The following is a 24,466-nucleotide window of genomic DNA, read 5'->3' as shown; positions in this document are numbered from 1 at the left end:
AGGATACAAAATGATTTCTTGTCATTTTTCTATCAATGAGCAAGTATGGGATATGGGTCTTCCTTAACTTCTAGTTCTTTTATTTCTGAAGGATATATTCTCAAAATTTGTATTACTGAAAAAAAGGCTTTTATGTTTTTGTCACTAAAAATTTTGTCCCATTGCTCTCTACCCCACCAAAAAATACAGCAAATTATATTCCCACCAGCAATAAAATATTTCTGATTATTTCTAACCTGTATATCACAAGTATATAAACTTAAGCCATTTACTTGTTTAATAGTGACTTGAGAATTATGATATAATTTCTACTTCAGATATATTTGTTATTTGAAAAAGATTAACCTATTTCATCATAAAGTTTCCATAATTATAATTTCAAGGAATTGTATTTTCAGGTGCAGCATCCTTCCTTCCTTCTAAATTTTTAACTGTCAAAGTTTCTCTATCTAAAGAAAGAAAAGTCCAGACTTAAACACCCCACTTTCACCCATGGACAGATCATCCAAAGTGAAAATAAATAAGGAAACACAAGCTTTAAATGATACATTAAACACGATGGACTTAATTGATATTTATAGGACACTCCATCCCGAAACAACAGAATACACATTTTTCTCAAGTGCTCATGGAACATTCTCCAGGATAGATCATATCTTGGGTCACAAATCAAGCCTTGGTAAATTTAAGAAAATTGAAATTGTATCAAGTATCTTTTCTGACCACAACGCCATGAGAGTAGATATCAATTACAGGAAAAGATCTGTAAAAAATACAAACACATGGAGGCTAAACAATACACTACTTAATAATGAAGTGATCACTGAAGAAATCAAAGGGGAAATAAAAAAATACCTAGAAACAAATGACAATGGAGACACAAAGACCCAAAACCTATGGGATGCAGCAAAAGCAGTTCTAAGGGGGAAGTTTATAGCAATACAAGCCCACCTTAGGAAGCAGGAAACATCTAGAATAAACAACCTAACCTTGCACCTCAAGCAATTAGAGAAAGAAGAAAAAAAACCCCAAAGCTAGCAGAAGGAAAGAAATCATAAAAATCAGATCAGAAATAAATGAAAAAGAAATGAAGGAAACAATAGCAAAGATCAATAAAACTAAAATCTGGTTCTTTGAGAAGATAAACAAAATAGATAAACCACTAGCCAGACTCATCAAGAAAAAAAGGGAGAAGACCCAAATCAATAGAATTAGAAATGAAAAAGGAGAGGTAACAACTGACACTGCAGAAATAAAAGAGATCATGAGAGATTACTACAAGCAACTCTATGCCAATAAAATGGACAATCTGGAAGAAATGGACAAATTCTTAGAAGTGCACAACCTGCCAAGACTGAATCAGGAAGAAATAGAAAATATGAACAGACCAATCACAAGCACTGAAATTGAAACTGTGATTAAAAATCTTCCAACAAAGAAAAGCCCAGGACCAGATGGCTTCACAGGCGAATTCTATCAAACATTTAGAGAAGAGCTAACACCTATCCTTCTCAAACTCTTCCAAAATATAGCAGAGGGAGGAACACTCCCAAACTCCTTCTACGAGGCCACCATCACCTTGATACCAAAACCAGACAAGGATGTCACAAAGAAAGAAAACTACAGGCCAATATCACTGATGAACATAGATGCAAAAATCCTCAACAAAATACTAGCAAACAGAATCCAACAGCACATTAAAAGGATCATACATCATGATCAAGTGGGATTATTCCAAAAATGCAAGGATTCTTCAATATATGCAAATCTATCAATGTGATAAACCACATTAACAAATTGAAGGAGAAAAACCATATGATCATCTCAATAGATGCAAAGAAAGCTTTTGACAAAATTCAACATCCATTTGTGATAAAAACCCTGCAGAAAGTAGGCATAGAGGGAACTTTCCTCAACATAATAAAGGTCATATATGACAAGCCCACAGCCAACATTATCCTCAGTGGTGAAAAACTGAAAGCATTTCCACTAAGATCAGGAAAAACACAAGGTTTCCCACTGTCACCACTCTTATTCAACATAGTTTTGGAAGTTTTAGCCACAGCAATCAGAGAAGAAAAGGAAATAAAAGGAATCCAAATCGGAAAAGAAGAAGTAAAGCTGTCACTGTTTGCAGATGACATGATCCTACACATAGAGAATCCTAAAGATGCTACCAGAAAACTACTAGAGCTAATCAATGAATTTGGTAAAGTGGCAGGATACAAATATAATGCACAGAAATCTCTGGCATTCCTATATACTAATGATGAAAAATCTGAAAGTGAAATAAAGAAAACACTCCCATTTACCATTGCAACAAAAAGAATAAAATATCTAGGAATAAACCTACCTAAGGAGACAAAAGACCTGTATGCAGAAAATTATAAGATGCTGATGAAAGAAATTAAAGATGATACAGATAGATGGAGAGATATACCATGTTCTTGGATTGGAAGAATCAACATTGTGAAAATGACTCTACTACCCAAAGCAATCTATAGATTCAATGCAATCCCTATCAAACTACCACTGGCATTTTTCACAAAACTAGAATAAAAAATTTCGCAATTTGTATGGAAACACAAAAGACCCCGAATAGCCAAAGCAATCTTGAGAACGAAAAAAGGAGCTGGAGGAAACAGGCTCTCTGACTCAGACTATACTACAAAGCTACAGTAATCAAGACAGTATGGTACTGGCACAAAAACAGAAAGATAGATCAATGGAACAGGATAGAAAGCCCAGAGATAAACCCACGCACATATGGACACCTTATCTTTGATAAAGGTGGCAGGAATGTACAGTGGAGAAAGGACAGCCTCTTCAATAAGTGGTGCTGGGAGAACTGGACACATACATGTAAAAGTATGAGATTAGATCACTCCCTAACACCATACACAAAAGTAAGCTCAAAATGGATTAAAGACCTAAATGTAAGGCCAGAAATGATCAAACTCTTAGAGGAAAACATAGGCAGAACACTCTATGGCATAAATCACAGCAAGATCCTTTCTGACCCACCTCCTAGAGTAATGGAAATAAAAACAAAAATAAACAAATGGGATGTAGTGAAAGTTAAAAGCTTTTGCACAGCAAAGGAAACCATAAACAAGACCAAAAGACAACCCTCAGAATGGGAGAAAATATTTGCAAATGAAGCAACTGACAAAGGATTAATCTCCAAAATTTACAAGCAGCTCATGCAGCTCAATAACAAAAAAACAAACAACCCAATCCAAAAATGGGCAGAAGACCTAAATAGACATTTCCCCAAAGAAGATATACAGACTGCCAACAAACACATGAAAGAATGCTCAACATCACTAATCATTAGAGAAATGCAAATCAAAACTACAATGAGATATCATCTCACACCAGTCAGAATGGCCATCATCAAAAAATCTAGAAACAATAAATACTGGAGAGGGTGTGGAGAAAAGGGAACCCTCTTGCACTGCTGGTGGGAATGTGAATTGGTTCAGTCACTATGGAGAACAGTATGGAGGTTCCTTAAAAAACTACAAATAGAACTACCATATGACCCAGCAATCCCACTACTGGGCATATACCCTGAGAAAACCAAAATTCAAAAAGAGTCATGTACCAAAATGTTCATTGCAGCTCTATTTACAATAGCCCGGAGATGGAAACAACCTAAGTGCCCATCATCGGATGAATGGATAAAGAAGATGTGGCACATATATACAATGGAATATTACTCAGCCATAAAAAGAAACGAAATTGAGCTATTTGTAATGAGGTGGATAGACCTAGACTCTGTCATACAGAGTGAAGTAAGTCAGAAAGAAAAAGACAAATACCGTATGCTAACACATATATATGGAATTTAAGAAAAAAAATGTCATGAAGAACCTAGGGGTAAGGCAGGAATAAAGATGCAGACCTACTAGAGAACGGACTTGAGGTTATGGGGAGGGGAAAGGGTGAGCTGTGACAGGGCGAGCGAGAGTCATGGACATATACACACTAACAAACGTAGTAAGGTAGATAGCTAGTGGGAAGCAGCCGCATGGCACAGGGATATTGGCTCGGTGCTTTGTGACAGCCTGGAGGGGTGGGATAGGGAGGGTGGGAGGGAGGGAGACGCAAGAGGGAGGACATATGGGAACATATGTTTATGTATAACTGATTCACTTTGTTATAAAGCAGAAACTAACACACCATTGTAAAGCAATTATACCCCAATAAAGATGTTAAAAAAAAAAAGAAAGCAAAGTCCAAAATAATTGCCAATTTACTTTCATACACTAAATTAAATGTATCTGCACTTTTAAATAAAATATAATATTAAAAAAGAGGAGTTATATTTAACATCATACTGTGAGATAATTTTAGTCAATAAGAAATATTAATAAGGATGCTTCTTGAGATTGTGGCAATTATTGATTTTTCAGAAGTGATTGTATTACTTTGACATCCTTATGTGTATAGGTTGTTGATATTGCATCAGCTCACTCTGGTACTCGTCTCTTTGTGCTGATTCCTAGACCAATGCAATTCTCCCACCTCGTAGAATATTGGATAAAGCTTTGTGAAATATAAAGCTGCTCATAACTTTGTTTTTCTAAAGAATGTAGGAATTATTTTTATTCATTAAAAACTCAACATAGAAATAGAATTTTTATTCATTGAATTTAGCCTAGAAAATTATAGGCATCTGTGTGAATACTGAAAAACTTTTGAAGTAGTTTTAAAGTCCTGGAAGCCCAAGCATTTGGTATTATCTCTTTGGTTCCAATAGCTTTTCTCTCAAATGAAATAATGTGTTGGGTATTTCAGAAGCATTGTTGGAAAAGTTATTTTAGTTTTTTTACAATTTACTCTTTGGAGAAGTTATTTACCACCTTAAATTAATAAATTAAAAAAGAAACATTTTAGTATTTGTCCATTTATATATGACCATTTATAAATTTTATTGTATATTATATATGGCCATATATATTTTTATATAAATGTACTAATTTATATATAAATGTATAAATGTATATATATGTATATATGTATATAAATGTATAAATTAGTTAATTTATATACATATTATATATTATATTATGTTAATATATTATATCATATAATTATATTATATAATATATTATATATATTAAGTTATATACATATTACATATACATTTATATGTAAATATATAAATTAGTTAATTTATCTATAAATTAAAGTTTATATCTAAATTTTACATGTAATGTATATACCCATAAATTTATCAATAAATTAAACAATTACAATATTAATGTTTCACCAAAAATGATTTATTGATATATATAGACTCGAGTGAGTTGTTTCCATTAATATACCTCATACTGATTTTCTTATGCCCTCTATTCATTGATAACATTGAGATCCCTCAAATCTAACTTTATTCCTGGACATATTCAGTCTTCCATAGATGATTCATCAAGCAATGTAGCTCCTGCCTTGAATTCCATATCTTCATCCAAATTACTAAATTATTCTCATGGCCACATATTTCATGTTGTCACTATCCAGGTCTATGCTTCATGTGACATCTGAAGTCCCAACATATTCTTCAACTAGAATTTTCTAAATTTTAATTCCTATAATTCCTTTACCTCACTACAACTCTTCCAAAAGGACTAAAAAATAATTAAAATATTTATGTCAGCTACTTATTGGACTCAGATTGTTCAAAACAAAAATTATTTTCTTCCCTCTAGTTTCCTGCATTGTCCCCTTTGTAGAACAACAACAAAAAAATCCATTCATTTGCCCACCCAGAATTGTAGGAATCTTCTTGCCTCTCTCTCTTTTACAATTAAAACTTCAATTAATGGACAATTGTGACATTTTATTTTCCAAGTGCTTTCTTTTCCTTCTGCCCCTTTTCTTAGTAATAGTTCTTCAGTAGAACTATTGTTTTAGCCTTTTAAGATGGCTATCTATTTTTAGTTTCATCCACCTTTTCTCTAATCCATCTTACATACTGTAACAGAAAAATTTTCTAAAGTTTGAATCTTGTCAGCTAGATTCATTGCTTCAAAGTCACCATAAGTTAAATCCAAAGTTTTTAATATAATCTAGAAGAATTCTGGCTGTCTGGTCATGGTCTATAGCTCTGGTCAGATCACCTGACCAGTCTACTCAGGCATAGTCATGCTAATTTACTTGATATTTTTTCTTCTAATTAACAATTGTACACACTGATGCTGGTCTGAACTTATATTAAAACCCTTTTGAAGCTTTCTTTTTCTGTACCTTTAAAAATCCTTTTTAATATATATATTTAGTATAGCACTAGTTAAATTTCTATAATTACTTATCTGTTAATTTTTTATTATTAGTTTTTACTCTGTGGAAAAAAGGAGTTTTCTATACATCTTTGTATATCAAGAAGCTGGCATATCATCTGGAAAAGAATAACTAATTCAAAATAGTCTTCATTGAGTGAGAGACTATTTAGTTTCTTCTTAAGGTACATTTGGCTCAGAGTATATACCTTAAGTGTTCAAAATAGAGATTAATTTATATCTTAAGGGCAGCCTAATTGACACTGCTGCTAGGGGTCAAGCTGAGTCAACTATAGGTTAAGATCTGTTGTCTTATGGAAGAGAGGCTAGATGACTTTAGATATAATGTATTTCTTGCCCTCTCTAATCATATTCCAATGAAAAACTGAGATAAGCAGCAATTTAAGTGACAATGGTGACATTTTCCTATAGTTTACTCTAGAACTTAAGTTTTCAAATGCCATATTCAGTTTTCTTCCCACTGTAACATGAAACTGTGGTTGTCAACATATTAGAATAAGGCAAACAATATTAATTTAGAGAAATACATGCTGTACAAAATTATCAGTATTTATAGATCATACATATTTTCAGTGTGTAGCATTATAAAGGCCAAAATTTTTTCTGGAGTTCATTCATGAATAAGAATCCAAATGTTTACCATACTTGGAGAAAATTTGGTATGAGGCAAATAAAATAATGTGAAAATATAGGAGTAAGAACAGATACAAGTGAGTCTTCAACTTTAGATAAGATTTCAAACAGATGTGTCAATTTTAAGAAAGAAAAAATTACATTCAGAAATAATTTTAAACTACCCATGACATTTTTCACAGAACTAGAACAAATAATCCTAAAATTTACATGGAACTATAAAAGACCCAGAATTGCCAAAGCAAGCCTGAGGAAAAAGAACAAAGCAGAAGGCATAACCTCCTAGACTTCCGACATTACTACAAAGCTACAGTAATCTATATGGTAAGGTATTGGCACAAAAACAGACATATGAATCAATGGTACAGAATAGAAAGCCCAGAAATAAGCCCACACACCTGTGGTCAATTAATCTTTGAAAAAGAAGGCAAGAATATACAATGGTAAAAAGATAGTCTCTTCATCAAGTGGTGTCAGAAAAGTTACACAGCCACATGTAAATCAATGAAGTTCGAACACACCCTCACACTATACACAAAAATAAACTTGAAATAGCTTAAAGACTTAAACATAAGACATGACACCATAAAAGAAAACATGGAAGAGAACACAGAAGAGATCATGGGCAAAATATTCTCTGAAATTGTACTGTTTTATTAGGTCAGTGTCCTAAGGCAATAGAAATAAAAACAAAAATAAACAAATGGGACTTAATCAAAATTACAAGTGTTTGCACAGCAAAGGAAACCATAAAAGAAACAAAAAGACAACCTACAGACTGGGAGAAAATATTTGCAAACCATGTAACTGACAAGGGCTTAATTTCCAAAATATACAAACACACAACTCAACAACAAAAAAAAACAGTGCAATTGAATAATGGGTAGAAGATCTAAATAGACATTTCTCCAAAAAAAGAAATATAGATGGCCAAAAGACATGTGAAAATATGCTTAACATCAGTAATTATTAGAGAAATGCAAATCAAAATTACAATGATGTATCACCTCACGCCAGTCAGAATGGTTATGATTAAAAATATACAAATAACAAATGCTGGAGAGGGAGTGGAGAAAAGGGAACACTTGTACACTGTTGGTGGGAATATAACTTGGTGTAGCCACTATGGAAAACAGTATGGAGGTTCCCCACGAAACTAAAAATAGAGCCACCATATGATCCAGCAATCACACTATTGGGCTTATATCCAGACAAACTTATAATTCAAAAAGATACATGCACCCCTATGTTCATAGCACCATCATTCACAATAGCCAAGACATGGAAACAACCTAGATGTCCATTGAGAGAGGAATTGATAAAGGTGTGGTAGATATATACAATGGAATATTACTCAGCCATAAAAAAGAATGAAATAATGCCACTTGCAGCAGCATGGGATGTAAGTAGAGATTATCATACTAAGTGAAGTAAGTCAGAAAGAGAAAGACAAATATCATATGATACCACTTATATGTGGAATCTAAAATATGACACAAATGAAACTATCTATGAAACAGAAACAGACTCACAGACATAGAGAACAACTTGTGGTTGCCAAGGGGGAGATGGGTAGGGGAGGGATTGAGTGGGAGTTTGGGGTTAGCACATGCAAACTATTATATATAGAATGGATAAACAACAAGGTCCTACTCTATAACACAGGGAACTATATTCAATATCCTGTGATAAATCATAGTGAAAAGAATATAAAAAAGAATATATATATATGTGTGTGTGTGTGTGTGTGCATGTGTGTGTGTATAAGTGAATCACTTTGCTGTAGAGCAGAAGTTGACACAACATTGTAAATCAACTACACTTCAATTTAAAAAAAAGAAATAATTTTAAGTTGTGCTCTTTGATAGGCTCTTTAATAATACATATTTAATTTTACAATTGAAAAAGTATTCTTCTAATAAGAAATATATTTAAAAGTCACAGGCCATTATTAAGGAGAATAATTACAGGTAAATATTTTATATATGTTAGGACAAGAAATAAAGTGAAGAATGAGCTCTCTTTTCTCTGTGGGAGAATATGTTTAGTGGTGCTTCCAAACCATCTGGTAAAATACAAAGAAGAATCAGAGATGAGAACAGCATAGCATTTCCTTTCTGTGTCCTTAAGGTAAAGCTGTGAATTGTACTGCTGTTCCTCTAGTATTAACAATGGAGATGGTTCCCACTGTCTCAAGATAAAAGTCCTTGTGGCCACACAGCAAGAACTTCTGAGCTTTCTTTGCAGAAACGCTTGTATAAAACTATTCATGTTTCTCTGGGCTTCCCTGGTGGCGCAGTAGTTGAGAGTCTGCCTGCCGATGCAGGGGACGCGAATTCGTGCCCCGGTCAGGGAGGATCCCACATGCCGTGGAGCGGCTAGGCCCGTGAGCCATGGCCGCTGAGCCTACGCGTCCGGAGCCTGTGCTCCGCAACAGGAGAGGCCACAACAGTGAGAGGCCCGTGTACCGCAAACAAACAAACAAACAAAAATTATTCAGGCTTCTCATCTGCTGCTAAGAAGAAGACAGCAAAAAACTTAATGTGAATATTTCATTATCATGTTCTGCAAGGCAAATATCAATAGATGATTCCTTGAACCATGTATCAAATTCAAGAGATGTGTTACTTCAATACATGATTCAAGGCAAATTAGAAGCAAATTTCTATTCAAAATATGAATAATCAACAAAATGGATGTTTATCTGACTTATAGTACTTAAATGTTAAAAAGAAATATACCATACAGTTGAGTTTCTTTGACTCATCATAACATATTTTTTCATTCAGTCATAAGTATTCAATGACCAGTTGTTTATTCCTTTTTTATGGCATAAAGTATTACTCAATATGGCTATTGTAAAAATGTTTTATCTATTTCCCATTAATCTATATATTGTGACCTTGATAGCACACTATTTTGATTAAAGTAGCTTCATAATACATCTGGAATCAGTAAATGTTAGTACTCAAATTTCTTAGCTTTTCTCAAAGTTGTTTTGTCTCTTTCTAGTTCCTTTGAATTTTTTAATGGATTTTAGAATGAGCCTGTCAATTTGTACAAAAAAAAAGCATACATATATTTTCTTGGGGTATGTGTACTATCAATAGATCAATTTGGGAAGAACTGACATCTCAATAATAGTAAGTTTTCTGACCCATGAACATAATATATCTTTCCATTATTTAGGTCTTTAATTACTATCAGCCTGATTTTATTGTTTTGAGCTTATGAGTTTTTCACATCTTTTGTCATAGGTATTCATAAGTATTTCATACTTTATTGATGTTACTATGAATACATTATTTTTGTAATTTCAATTACTAATTGTTCCTTGATGGTATATAAAAATACAATTGAATATTGTATATTGATTCTATATCCTGCATTGTGAAAAACTCTTTTTTATAGATTCCATATTTTTTTTCTAATAAACAATTCTGTCTGCAAACAAAAACCATATTGTTTATTTCTATATAGATGATCAATTCCTGTACAAATGAAAAATTTTCTTTTTCCTTTCCAATATAGATGCCTTTTATTTCTTTTTTTTTCTTCTATTGAACTGACTGGCATCTCCAATACCACGTTGAACAAAAGTGGTGAGAGAAGACATCCTTATTTTGTTCCAGATCTTAGAGGAAACACATTTAATCTTTCAACATTATGATGTTGGCTCTAGGTTTTTTATAGGCTCTCTTTATCAGATTTATATTCTTTTCTCTGAGATATACTTTATCTAATATTGATACATCCATTCAGCTTTCTTTTGTTTAGTCTTAGCATGCTATGTATCTTTTCCATCTTTTTCTTTTTAACCATTTTTTAAATATTTAAAGTATTTATTGTAAGCAAAATATACTTGGGTCTGGCTTTTTATACAAGTTGATAATCTTTGTCTTTAAATTATGGATGTATAGAGCTGCTACTTTAATATAATTCTTGATATAGTAAGGTTTCAGATTATAATTGTGCTGTGCGTTTTCTATTTGTCCCATCTTTGCTCCTGTTTTCTTTTTTTTTAGATTAATTGAATATTTTTTATGAGAGCATTTAATTTTTGTTGTATTACTAGCTACTTATCATTGTTTTGTTAATTTAGTGGTTGCTTTAGGATTTCTAACATACTTCTGAGACTACCTTCAAATGATATACCACTTCACATTTAGTATAAGAACCTTGAAAAACAATGCTTTCATTTCTTCCCTTGAGTCTTAATGCTGTAGGAGTCATGCGTATATCTTATGCATGTGATAAAAACCTCAAATTATAGTGTTTTTTGTTTGTTTGTTTAACCACCATTTGTCTTCCAAATGTTCCAGATTTATATAATCAAGAATAACCTTAAATGTTTACACATGTAGTTACCATTTCAGGTGGTTTTCATTCCTTTCTGCCAACTGGTGTCATTTTCCTTGTGCCTGAAGGACTTTAAAATTTCTTATAGAGCATGTCTCCTGCTGACGAATTGTTGCAACTATTCTATGCCAGAAAAAGTTTGTAATATCACTCTCACTTTGAAAAACATTTTGGGTATATAAAGGACTTCATATGGGCAGGGTTTTTTTTTTTTTGGCGGTACGCGGGCCTCTCACCGCCGCGGCCCCTCCCGCCGCGGAGCACAGGCTCCGGACGCGCAGGCCCAGCGGCCATGGCCCACGGGCCCAGCCGCTCCGCGGCACGCGGGATCCTCCCGGACCGGGGCACGAACCCGCGTCCCCTGCATCGGCAGGCGGACTCTCAACCACTGCGCCACCAGGGAAGCCCTGGGCAGGGTTTTTTTATAGTGCTAAAAAGATGTTGTTCCACCTATCACTTGCATCTTTTTCAATGAAAAATGATCCATTATTCTTATTTTTATCCCTCTCTGCATAACATGTGTTTTCTCTGGAAACTCTGATATTTTTTCTATTTATCGTTCTATTTATCGTTGAGAATTTGATTAAAATGTGACTTATGGTAGTTTTCATGTTTCTTGTGTTTAGAATTCATTAAGATTATTGAATCTATGGGTTTATACTTTTCATAAAATTTGAAATCTTTCTGCCATTATTTCATTTTTAATTTATTTTTATTTCTTATACAGCAGGTTCTTATCAGTTATCTATTTTATACATATGAGTGTATATATGTCCATCCCAATCTCCCAATTCATCCCATCACCACCACCCCTCCCCCCACTTCCCCCCCTCGGTGTCCATATATTTTTCCTCTACCTCTGTGTCTATATTTCTGCCGCAAACTTGTTCATCTGTACCATTTTTCTAGATTCCACATATATGAGTTAGTATACGATATTTGTTTTTCTCTTTCTGACTTACTCCACTATGCATGACAGTCTCTAGGTCCATCCACATCTCTACAAATGACCTAATTTCGTTTCTTTTTATGGCTGAAAAATATTCCATTGAATATATATATCACACCTTCTTTATCCATTCGTCTGTTGATGGGAATTTAGATGCCTCCATGACCTGGCTATTGTAAATAGTGCTGCAGTGAACATTGGGGGGCATGTGTCTTTTTGAATTATGGTTTTCTCTGGGTATATGTCCAGTAGTGAGATTGCTGGGTCATATAGTAATTCTATTTCTAGTTTCTTAAGGAACGCCCATACTGTTCTCCATAGTGGCTGTATCAATTTACATTCCCACCAACAGTGCAAGAGGGTTCCCTTTTCTCCACACCATCTCCAGCACTTGTTGTTTGTATATTTTCTGATGATGCCCATTCTAACTGGTATGAGATGATACCTCATTGTAGTTTTGATTTGCATTTCTCTAATATTAGTGATGTTGAGCATCTTTTCATGTGCCTCTTGGCCATCTGTATATCTTCTTTGGAGAAATGTCTATTTAGGTCTTCAGCCCATTTTTTGATCGGGTTGCTTGTTATTTTAATATTGAGCTGCATGAGTGGTTTATATATTTTGGAGATTAACCCTTTGTCTATTGATTCATTTGCAAATATTTTCTCCCACTCTGAGTGTTGTCTTTTTATCTTGTTTATAGTTCCCTTTGTTGTGCAAAAGCTTTTAAGTTTCTATAGGTCCCATTTGTTTATTTTTATTTCCATTACTCTAGGAGGTGGATCAAAAAAAGACCTTGCTGTGATTTATGTCAAAGGCTGTTCTTCCTGTGTTTTCCTCGAAGAGTTTTATAGTGCGCGGTCATACCTTTAGGTCTTTAATCCATTTGAGTTTATTTTTGTGTATGGTGTTAGGGAGTGTTCTAATTTCATTCTTTTACAGGTAGCTGTCCAGTTTTCCCAGCACCACTTATTGAAAAGACTGTCTTTTCTCCAATGTATATCCTTGCCTCTTTTGTCATATATTAGTTGACCATACATGCATGGATTTATCTCTGGGCTTTCTATCCAGTTCCATTGATCTATATTTCTGTTTTTGTGCCAGTACCATATTGTCTTGATTACTGTAGCTTTGTACTGTAGTCTAAAGTCAGGGGGTCTGATTCCTCCAGCTCCGTTTTTTTTTTTCCATCAAGATTGTTTGGCTTTCTGGGGTCTTTTGTGTCTCCATACAAATTTTAAGATTTTTTTGATCTAGTTCTGCAAAAAATGCCATTGGTAATTTGATAGGGATTGCGTTGAATCTGTAAACTGCTTTGGCTAGTATAGTCATTTTCACAATATTGACTTTTCCAATCCAAGACCATGCTATATCTCTCCATTTGTTTGTGTCATCTTTGATTTCTTTCATCAGTGTTTTATAGTTTTCTGAGTACAGGCCTTTTATCTCCTTAGGTAGGTTTATTCCTAGGTATTTTATTCTTTGTGTTGCAATGGTGAATGGGATTGTTTAACTAATTTTTCCTTCTGATCTTTCATTGTTAGTGTATAGGAATGCAAGAGATTTCTGTGCATTAGTTTTGTATCCTGCAACTTTACCAAATTCATTGATTAGCTCTAGTAATTTTCTGGTGGCATCGTTAGGACTCTCTCTGTATAGTATCATGTCATCTGCAAACAGTGACAGTTTTACTTCTTCTTTTCCAATTTGTATTCATTTTCTTTCTTTTTCTTCTCTGATTGCAGTGGCTAGGACTTCCAGAACCATGTTGAATAAGAGTGGCAAGAGTGGACATCCTTGTCTTGTTCCTGATCTTAGAGGAAATAGTTTCAGTTTTTCACCATTGAGAATGATGTTTGCTGTGGGTTTGTTGTATATGGCCTTTATTATGTTGAGGTAGGTTCCCTCTATGCCCACTTTCTGGAGAGTTTTCATCAAAAATGGATGTAGAATTTTGTCTAAAGCTTTTTCTGCACCTATTGAAACTATCATATGGTTTTTATCCTTCAGTTTGTTAATATGGTGTATCACATTGATTGTATATATTGAAGAATCCTTGTCCTCTTTGTCTCCTGTAATAATCTTTATTTTAAGGTCTATTTTATCTGATATGAGAATTGTTACTCCAGCTTTCTTTTGATTTGAATTTGCATGGAATAACTTTTTCCATCCCCTCACTTTCAGTCTGTATGTGTCCCTAGGTCTGAAGTGGGTTTCTTGTAGACAGCATATATATGGGTCTTATTTTTGTATCCATTCAATGAGCCTGGGTCTTTTGGTTGGAGCATTTAATCCATTCACATTTAAGGTGATTATCAATATGTATGTTCTGATTACCATTTTCTTATATTATTTTGTGTTTGTTTTTGTAGGTCCTTTTCTTCTCTTGTGTTTTCCACTTAGAGAAGTTCCTTTCGTCTTTGTTGTAGAGCTGGTTTGGTGGTGCTGAATTCTCTTAGCTTTTGCTGGTCTGTAAAGCTTTTGATTTCTCCACCTAATCTGAATGAGATCCTTGCTGGGTAGAGTAATCTTGGTTACAGTTTCTTCCCTTTCATCACTTTAAATATATCATGTCACTCCCTTCTGGCTTGTAGAGTTTCTGCTGAGAAATCAGCTGTTAACCTTATGGGAGTTACCTTGTACGTTATTTGTCATTTTTCCCTTCTTGCTTTTAATAATTTTTCTTTTTCTTTAATTTTTGTCAGTTTGATTATTATGTGTCTCAGCATTTTTATCCTTGGGTTTATCCTGCCTGGGACTCTCTGTACTTCCTGGACTTAGGTAGCAATTTCCTTTCCCATGTTAGGGAAGTTTTTGACTATAATCTCTTCAAATATTTTCTCAGGTCCTTTCTCTCTCTCTTCTCCTTCTGGGACCCCTATAAGGTGAATGGTGTTGCGTTTAATGTTGTCCCAGTGGTCTCTTAAGCTGTCTTCCTTTGTTTTCATTCTCTTTTCTTTATTCTGTTCTGCAGCAGTGAATTCCACCTTTCTGTTTTCCAGGTCAGTTATCCATCCTTCTGCCTCAGTTTTTCTGCTATTGATTGCTTCTAGTGTATTTTTCTTTGCAGTTACTGTATTGTTCATCTCAGTTTTTTTGTTCTGTAATTCTTCTAGATCTTTGTTAAACATTTCTTGCATCTTCTTGATCTTTGTCTCCATTCTTTCTCTGAGGTCCTGGATCATCTTCATTAGCATTATTCTGAATTCTTTTTCTGGATGGTTGCCTATCTCTAATTCATTTAATTGCTTTTTTGGGGTTTATCTTGTTCCTTCATCTGGTACATAGTTCTTTGCCTTTTCATTTTACCTATCGTTCTGTGAATGTGGTTTTCATTCCACAGGCTGCAGGATTGTAGTTTTTCTTGCTTCTTCTGTCTGGCCTCTGGTGGATGAAGCTATCTAAGAGGCTTGTGCAAGCTTCCTAATTGGAGGGAATGGTGGTGGGTAGAGCTGGGTGTTGCTCTGGTGGGCCAAGCTCAGTATAATCAGAATCTACTAAAGAAATAAACCAAACCAAATCACATACTTTATTGTAGATACAAATAGATTTTGGCATTCACCTCTTGAAGAACTATAAAATAGTTGTATTGTATTCTCCCTTCCTTTGTAGTATAAACTCTCACAATTTTCTGATCCCATTTTTAAAGTTTTTCTGTCATATTTCAGCCAAGATGAAAATGCTGATTTACATGGGTAAACATCTAGCAATATCAGTAAGAAAAAAGGAGTCCAAATGATCTACCAAGATACAGTGTCACAAACAAGTATGATAGGAAAATAAACTGAATGATTTTCTATGAGAAATTATCAGAGTTGGACTAAGGCTGCCTAGGCGATGGGAAAAGCTGAATTTAGAATTAACATCAACTGATTCCACTCTTTACTATTATTGATGACCCTCAGATTACTTTTAAGTACCATTTCTGTGACATGATCTTCAGCCAAAATGATCTGTCTCATTTGCTTACCATTCAAAATGACATTTTCCTGGGATACTAAAATCATAGTACACATTTTCTCTGGTCAAGTTAAACTTTGTTATGCTTTCATAAGTACTTAGATCAATCTGTTTTCAAGTCCTGGCCAGAAAAGTCAGCAAAGGTAGTTAGCATCAAACCTATATTGTTCAATAGATTTTCTTTTCTTTTCTTTTCTTTTTTTTTGCTGTACGCGGGCCTCTCACTGTTGTGGCCTCTCCCGTTGTGGAGCACAGGCTCCGCACGTGCAGGCTCAGCAGCCATGGCTCACGGGCCTAGCCGCTCTGTGGCATGTGTGATCTTCCCGGACCGGGCAACAAACCCATGTCCCCTGCAACAGCAGGCGGACTCTCACCCACTGTGCCACCAGGGAAGCCCTTCTTTTTTTAATCTATACTTGACTTATAAGATTTTGAAATATTTAATTCTGCTCAGATTATCTGTGTCTATATAGGATGTTTTCTTCAAAGTTTTGAATAACCTTATCTTAAATGCAGAAAGGTAAATTAATTATTATCTGGTCTAATCTAATATGTAAATTCCAGAGCATTTGTTTTTACAGCTACTACAAAAATACCTACAGTTATTTTGGATGTTAAAATAAATCAAAAGAGACTCATTACTATAAGACTCTGTTTAAAATGTTGTCATTTTCATGTTCAGAAACTTGACATAACTCTAAAATACCCTGCAGGTCTAAGTTTTCTGTAAATTCTATAAGAGCTCTTGGTCAAAAACAATGAAATTTGAATTAACATGTACTTGTTAGAAGCATATCATCCTCCAGATACACAAATTATCTTTTGAGACTTAGGAAAAATAAACTAATGAAATAAATATCTGATCAATAGTATATTCTGTATTAACCAAATTTTGGATAGGGAGGATTTCTTTATTATTTTTAAATTATTTAAAGTAGTACCTTAAAGTGGTTAATGATATAGTTTACAAAGTATTCATTAGCAATTTATCAAAGAAAGCCAGAATATGGTTCTTCAATTAGTGTAGAGGTTTTATTGTTTGTTATAATTAAGAGTTCTATTTATTTCATCTTGCATTTATTGGGTTGGCCAAAGGGTCTGTTTAGGTTTTTCCACAAGATGTTACAGAAAAACTAGAATGAACTTCTTGGCTAACCCAATATACTCACATCTTTCTCTCAGATAGCTGTGGAGTTTTGTGTACCTGAAAATCCAACCTAGTGATCTTATTACCTTTTCTTTTATGATCTTCTTAGTTTGCCTGAAGCAAATTTGCTCAGAGGGGAGGGCACCTGGAAATTGTGGACCTCTTTGCAAACAATATATAATATTGGTAAACCCATCCTAAATTAAGTAAAAAAAAAAAAACTTTCGCCAAACAAGCTATTGTCTTTTGCTAGTTCTGACTTAAATGCTAATAGGCTATATAATACCCAAGCCTAGAATAAATTAGTAAGGAAGATGTAAAATTGAGTAAAATCACTCTATACACTTTTTCACTAAGAAATTGAGGTCATAGGGAAAATATGAACATTATTTTAATTTAGTGTCCATAGAAGAATAGTTTGAGAACTACTTTCCTGAAGAAATAGCCCTTTGCCATTTTTAAAATTTTTCTTTTTTCTTTTGACTGAAGCAAGGCTGCTTTCTTTTTATTCTAAACAAATACGACCATGTGATTCTAATGGTATATGCTCTCTGTCTGTGACACTTCTCTTTATCAATTGTTCTGAACTTCAGAAGGAGAGTTTCTATCATGATGCTCTCTTTTGGATTCCAAATTTAAATAATTTTTCCCTATCTAGGTTATTTCCTCATACTTTTGTTTAATTAAAAAGTAAAATACACTGAATGAACCATGATTCAGGAAATAACTGAATGTTTTTTAACTTGGGCCAAGTCCTCCTTGACTGATCCTTCTCAGGCATTGTCCATCACTATCATTTTAAAGAATGTATTTAAACATTCAGACACAAGCATAATTTCCACCAGAGGAACAAGAGAACTGCCTCAGCATAATCTTGGTTGGAGCCTCTTTTCTTCTGTTTTGTTTGTTTAAACAGAGGTAAAGAAGAGTTGGCAAAATCACCTGGAATATGGTGTCAGGAGTCAGAGTGCAAGGATTAAAAATCTAGCTGTACTACTTACAATCCTGTGGTTTGGGGCAACTTAATTACCTGTCTATATCTCAGTTTTCTCATAATCATAAAATGATTATGTAATCATTTTAACAAAAGGATCCATAATTGTACCAGAATCATAGGGCTGTTCTGAATATTAAATTCCACAATATAAATATTCAGCTTGATATCTGGAAGACAGCAAGCTCTTAATCAATGTCACCCATTATGATTATGACAAATATGTATTCACTCAGTGATATTTATTGAGTAACTACATGCTCTATGATAGGGATAAAATAATGAGCAAAACAGAAACATCTTGTCCACTGGGCAATTGTAGTTAAAGACAAACAGAAAAGGAAACGTGGATATTAATATATGGCTACAATAAGAAATTGAAGACAGAGTACACTTACTCTAAGAACATAAAATAAGGGGATAAAATAAATTTAAAAATTTTTTAATGATTTTTCCTGGGGGATCAATGAGCACTTCTTTAAGAAAGGTACAGAACTTTTATTCACAACATCTCAGTAATGAATAAGAATGAATACAGAAAAGGGTGGATTGAGGGAAGGAGAACCACTATGTAATAAGGAAAGGAATTAATTTTGTGAGGCCTAAAGGCAGAGAAAAATGGTAAAGAAGAATGTTGCCTGTGGAAGACAGGGGAGAATGGTGGGGTTGTGATGAGTGAAGGGCCTGGATGGCAGACAAGAGTCAGCTCTTTCAGGGCCTAACTGACCAGGAGATAGAGTGTGGTCAGAGTGGTGGAAATGCTTTGAAAAATAAAAGGAGAGCCAGGATATGGGGAAAAACTTTAGATTTTTATCTTATAAATTTTCATTGACTCTGGTGTGGAGAAAGGATTACAGGTGGCAAAATCAATGAGGAAAGAGGATGCAGATGGCAGTTGCAGAAGTTGAGTTGAAAGATGACAGTATTTTAAAATTAGGTGTGGACAATGGATATGGAGAGATGTGAGGCAGACATAGGGGAGGACATTTTTGAAGGAAAAGTGACAGGGCTTGGTGGAATATTGAAAATCAGGGGAAAGAGAATTCTGGTAAACATGATCCTGGATTTCTGGCTTGTACAACCTAATGTATGGCGAGCTATTCTCTGAGATAGAGAAGAAGAAAATTGAGCAAGAGAGAAGGGAGATTATGAGCTCAATTTTGTGTGTGCTGTATTTATATTGTATCTGTGATATCTACCAGAAAGGTCAAGTGGATGTGTGAGACCTGAGTTCATGGGGGAAGTGGGGGGAGAGGGGGTTGTGGGTGTGGGGAGGCAGAGTCTAGGTTTTGAGATGCAGCTCTGAAATACAATTTATGGGTGGTAACTGAAACCATGGAAATAGATGCCTGCACTCTGTGAGAACTGAGAAAACTAAAAAAGCAAGTAGTTAAACACGACATCTTTTCTCCTACTCACATCACTATAAACTGCAAGAATAGAAATATTTCTCTTTGGTTTCTTAGTTTACTACATATAGAATTTTGGACAAAAAATATGCATATCAAAAATATATAGTGATCTGAATGGCTAGGAAATGATACACTCTCTAAAAATTACATTCAGACAGTAAAGTAGAAAAAATAGATGATTAATAGCATAGGGCAAGAGCCTATTACTGTAAGAGTTAGGATTCTTAATGGTGTCATGGTTAAGGTAGTAGAATACTGAGATTTGTTTATGTGTGTCTGGTGGATTGAGATAAGATAAAGGCTGGGTTTCAGCAGTAATTCAGTTTACTACTGTCTTATTGCTACCTTTATGTTTCAACTCCATGATAATTTGACCTTTCCAGAATTCTGAGATTAAGAGCAGCTTTCTGCTGAGCAACTTCCATCTGCTGTTTGAACAACAAATAAAACCAACTGAGCTACTTATGCTTATCTAAAACAATGTTCTTAACTAGTATGAGACCAAATGAATAAAGAGAAGATCAGAAAATGAAGGAAGAGAAAAAGAGCCAACTCTTTTTTATACGTGAAGATTAATTTAGCATAATGGTCAGAATTGATGAAACAAAATGTTAAATATCAAATGTGATATCACAGAACGGTGATACAGTAATGACCCAAGTAATCAAAATGATCATGCAGGTTTATATACTTCATGTGTTCATTGGTCATTATGAACGATATGTAGATTTCCTGCATGGATTATGATAGAAACCAAAGTAAATCCACATTACTGAATTATTTTACATATTGTTTTCCATTCCATACTTAACTTTGGAAATGCTGTCCTTTCTGGGAAATGAACATTATTCTTACTGCGTATTATAATAATATATATTGATAATAGCTTATTGCTTAGTTTAGTAGCATGTTGTCAATCAATCATGAGCACAGAACCAGTAGTCTATGAATGTTTAGGAACATATAAAGTCCGTGAGAATACTATCAGTGTTGACAGATTTGTCCAGTGAGAAATTAAAATTTAACTAAAGGATTTAAGCATGAATAAGAATTTTAAAATAAAATTAGACCTGATTTTCAATATTTTACACATGCAAGCCCTCATTGGAAACCCTCATTCCAAAAGTAAATATGACTTGGGGTGGCACTTGGCTTATTTTCAGAATTCTTTCCATTTACAACCCTTTGTGTGTATAAACACTGATGTATATTCAAAAGTAAGGGATTGGAAGTTAAATCTGATGGATGTTTCATCCCTAACTGAGGTTATTAGTTATTAGTTTTATTTTTAAATTTATTATATTTTCTATTTCCAAATTGTCCAATTTACATGAAAGTCTTCTGAAATTACTCATGCCAAGTATGCCTTATTTACTTAAAACTGTAGTTTTATAAAGAAAAATTTTTTAATTATTAAACATTATTAAACATTAATGTTCCCAGAAATCAGATATTTGAGCTGATTTGAAGACTCAAAACTGAAAGAAAAAGACTCAAAACTGAAACTAAAACTGAAACTGAAAAAAAAAGACTCAAGACTGAAAAACAAATCTATTTATTCCCTGAACTGTCTGAGACACAAAAATATCAATTTCAATAAAATAGTAATTAGTAAATCTTTAACCTAACTGGTTTCTTTTAAATATATAAGGTGAATTGCTAAATGTTTATGAATGATTTCCTAAAACTAAAAAATTACATTTCCTCAACTAAAGGAGGTAAAGCCCAACATATTTTATTTTTAAAAACGATCTAAAACTATAGGTCACTAGTGAATACATAAATCAAATAACTTCATAGTATTAATAGTACCCCAAATTATAATCATTTTGGTAAATTATCTTAATTGATTGAATAATAGATAAATTTATATTTAATCGCCTATATATGGAAAAAACTTTCTCATACTCGAAAATTGCAAATTAAATTTCTTTGTCTTTAAAATCATAATGTTACATATTGTCATCACATATTAGATTATGTTCAAGGCTCTTAAAATTCAAATCCACATAATCCATATAATTGAAATTTTTTAAGTATAATTTTTGTATCTTTAACTTCACATTTGTCAACATAATTGGAGACCACCTATGGTATTATTTTGTTTTATGTGTTCTTTTTGTGACTTAACTTTATAAAAAGTTGATTCAATCAAGCAAAAGTTTAAAACATTGCTTCTGTTTCTAATTTTTATTTTTACTGAAAGGTAAATTTTATTAAAATTTCATTATTATTTTCCTATATCTCTCCTGTATTTCTTCTTCAATAATATATTCTGATATATGAATTTAAATGCAAATCTTTTCGTATCATCACTATACGCCAAAAGTAGTAATGATCTAGTGTAGAATGAATCAATTCTTTGAAAATGTCAAACTCAGAAGGAGGTTATGTGTGCGAAGGTTTTCTATAAGTCTTGAAAGTAGAAGAACTGTGCTCAAAGAAGTGTAATATTAGATATAAACAAGAAATAAATGTTGACCTGCTCACTAAGAATACACAGTTCCATACTGAGACAATGAATCAGGACAGAAAAGTGAAAAGGGCATTAGCAAGAGTTTAATTCTAAGACTTTAAACAAAGCAAAGGTGTTCATGAAGTAGGATAAAAAGGGAAGTTAGGATAGAGAATAGTAACACTGTCCTTCATGGGGAAAAAAAGAGAGAAGATAATCTTGCTGTCTGGTGGCCTACTGTCCACCTCATTACTCCTGGAATATAGATTCAAGCCACAGGGATCCTAGGTAACCTGCCAAGTCAGTTTCTAGGCCAGTATATGAGATGCATTTGAATGGTGTTTAAAGGAAGTTCCTCCTCATATCAAATAACTGGGAGACTGATGTATGTAATTTAATGACAGAAGATGACAGAAGAATACTACAACCTCAGAAATATGAGAACCACTCTACATGGAGAGTTATCAAAATGCATATATATTCAATATGTGATTAAGCTCCGAAAACTTGGGGAAAGAAAAGCAATATGCATGAGCCAATAGAAACTAAGGAGGAAACTTTTAATGAGGTTGCAATTTGAGTAATAAAAACCGGGTTGGCATCTCTTAACCAAAATTTTCAACTTGAAACGTTTTAGACTTAGTAACTACCCAGAGTGCACAGGGTGGGGGGAAACGAGTGGAAATTGAGGAATGCTTGGATGTCCCATGGGGACTTACTGTACCTGTGTCCACATCCTTCACCTGTTGCCTGGCTCGAGTTGGCCGGTTCCACTTTGAGTTCTTGCAAGACAAGCCCTTTTTCGTGTGGTCCAGGAAAGTCCATGCCTGGCACCTCCTCCTCTTCTAGGGACTCCACGTAGAAGAGAGTCCTGGCCGGCTGGTGGGTGCCCTGCCCGGGCGCCCCTTGCTGCAGCCTCGTGGCCACTGGCAGCAGGGTGCCATTCAGTGGGTTGAAGGAAGAGGAGGAAGAGGACGGGGAGGCAGAAGAAGAAGAGGAGGAAGAAGAGGAAGGCTTCTTCCAGAAAGTGCTCACGCTGCCCTTCTCTTGGCTTTTGAGCAGGCGGCTCTGGCTGGGTCCCCAGTGCTCGAAGCTGCTGCTGCTGTCTTCTTGCAGGCAGCTGCCCCCGGCCGGAGCGCCGGGGGACTGCGACGGGTGGCTGAAGAGTTTCCAGCGGAGTCGCAGGATGTGCTTCACATCAAAATCTTTTCGCCCAGAGCCTGACATGCTTGACGCAAGGAAGGCAAAGGGGATTCAGCGGATGCAGGAGTAGACGGGTCAGCGGGTGAGGGAGGCCAACGGAGCCCGGGGTTGGAGGAGGGGGAGGGAGGCGCCCTCTGCACCCTGGCAACAGACGGGACCAGGCGGCTGCGCGCCCTGCCAGGCGACGAGCGGAGCGCGGACAGCAGAGCCGCGCGGCTCAGCGGCGGTCAGGTCCGCAGGACCCGCGCGTGGTGAGCTCAACGGCCGGGAGCAGAGGAAGGAGCTGGATGCAGAGGGCTGAGAATCCCCGATCTCCTTGCGGGGTCCCCGTGGTTACCGCGCGGGGAGGGACGACCCTGATGCTGGAGATGGGCGAGGGAGAGAGGTCTGCGCGCTCCGAAGCTTCGGAGGCAGCGACAGCTGAATACACCTCCCTGGCAAGCACCGGTGGCAGAGCCTCAGTGGAGAAGCTGTCGGCTCCCCTATCCTTGCAGCTTAGAGTTCAGTGCCTGGGGAGCGCAGAGAGAAAGATCCCCAAGTCGCGAAGAAGCGCACCCCCCTCCCCTCTGCCTTCTCGTTGCACCTGCGCTCCTGTCACTGGTCTCTCGGAGGATGCTCTGAGAGCTTGCGGGTACCTCTGAGAAAGTCAAATGCCTTCTGCAAGGCGAGAAGGGGTGGTTTTATCTAGTCAGTTTGTAAAAGAGAAAAAAAAAAAAATCTATTCCAGAAAATATAGGAAGGCAAAAAGAAAAGCCCGCGCCGGTAAAGCTGTCAAGGTCCTCACAGTACAATTTTCTCTCTGCCTCAGCGCCTCCTCCTCCAGCGTCAGTGACGCAGATGTGCACTGGGGCCTATACGGAGAGATGGAGGGAGGGAGGGAAGGCTTCAATCTTCTTTATGCAAGTGTGTCTGCTGCTCTTATTGTCCCCTTGCGTGGGTCCTGTCACCTTTGTTCATTCTCTTTCCTCACTACATTACTATGTAGCAATAAAAGTAAAGCAAACAGGCAATATGCTTTAGCATCAGTAGACACCAAACATGAATCATGG

General features: G+C 35.4%; 1 protein-coding gene across 2 annotated transcripts in view; it reads right to left on the bottom strand.

The window, feature by feature from the left end:
* The window catches only part of KLHL1 (kelch like family member 1), a 379,998-nt gene extending 355,751 nt beyond the window's left edge, over positions 1–24,247 (bottom strand). The window contains exon 1 of one of the 2 annotated variants that reach the window (XM_027092284.1): positions 22,939–24,247. In XM_027092284.1, coding sequence (XP_026948085.1) covers positions 22,939–23,441 — 503 coding nt within the window. In that variant the 5' untranslated portion in view covers positions 23,442–24,247. The remainder of the gene's footprint in view (positions 1–22,938) is intronic. The other variant, XM_027092285.1, reaches the window with a different exon arrangement.
* Between the last annotated feature and the right edge of the window lie 219 nt (positions 24,248–24,466).

The sequence above is a fragment of the Aethalodelphis obliquidens genome, unplaced genomic scaffold (genome assembly GCF_003676395.1).
Source record: "Aethalodelphis obliquidens isolate GAN/ISIS:26980383/991018 unplaced genomic scaffold, ASM367639v1 scaffold76, whole genome shotgun sequence".
In the NCBI taxonomy this organism is placed as follows: domain Eukaryota; kingdom Metazoa; phylum Chordata; class Mammalia; order Artiodactyla; family Delphinidae; genus Aethalodelphis; species Aethalodelphis obliquidens.
This window is presented reverse-complemented; position numbering and strand designations above follow the sequence as displayed.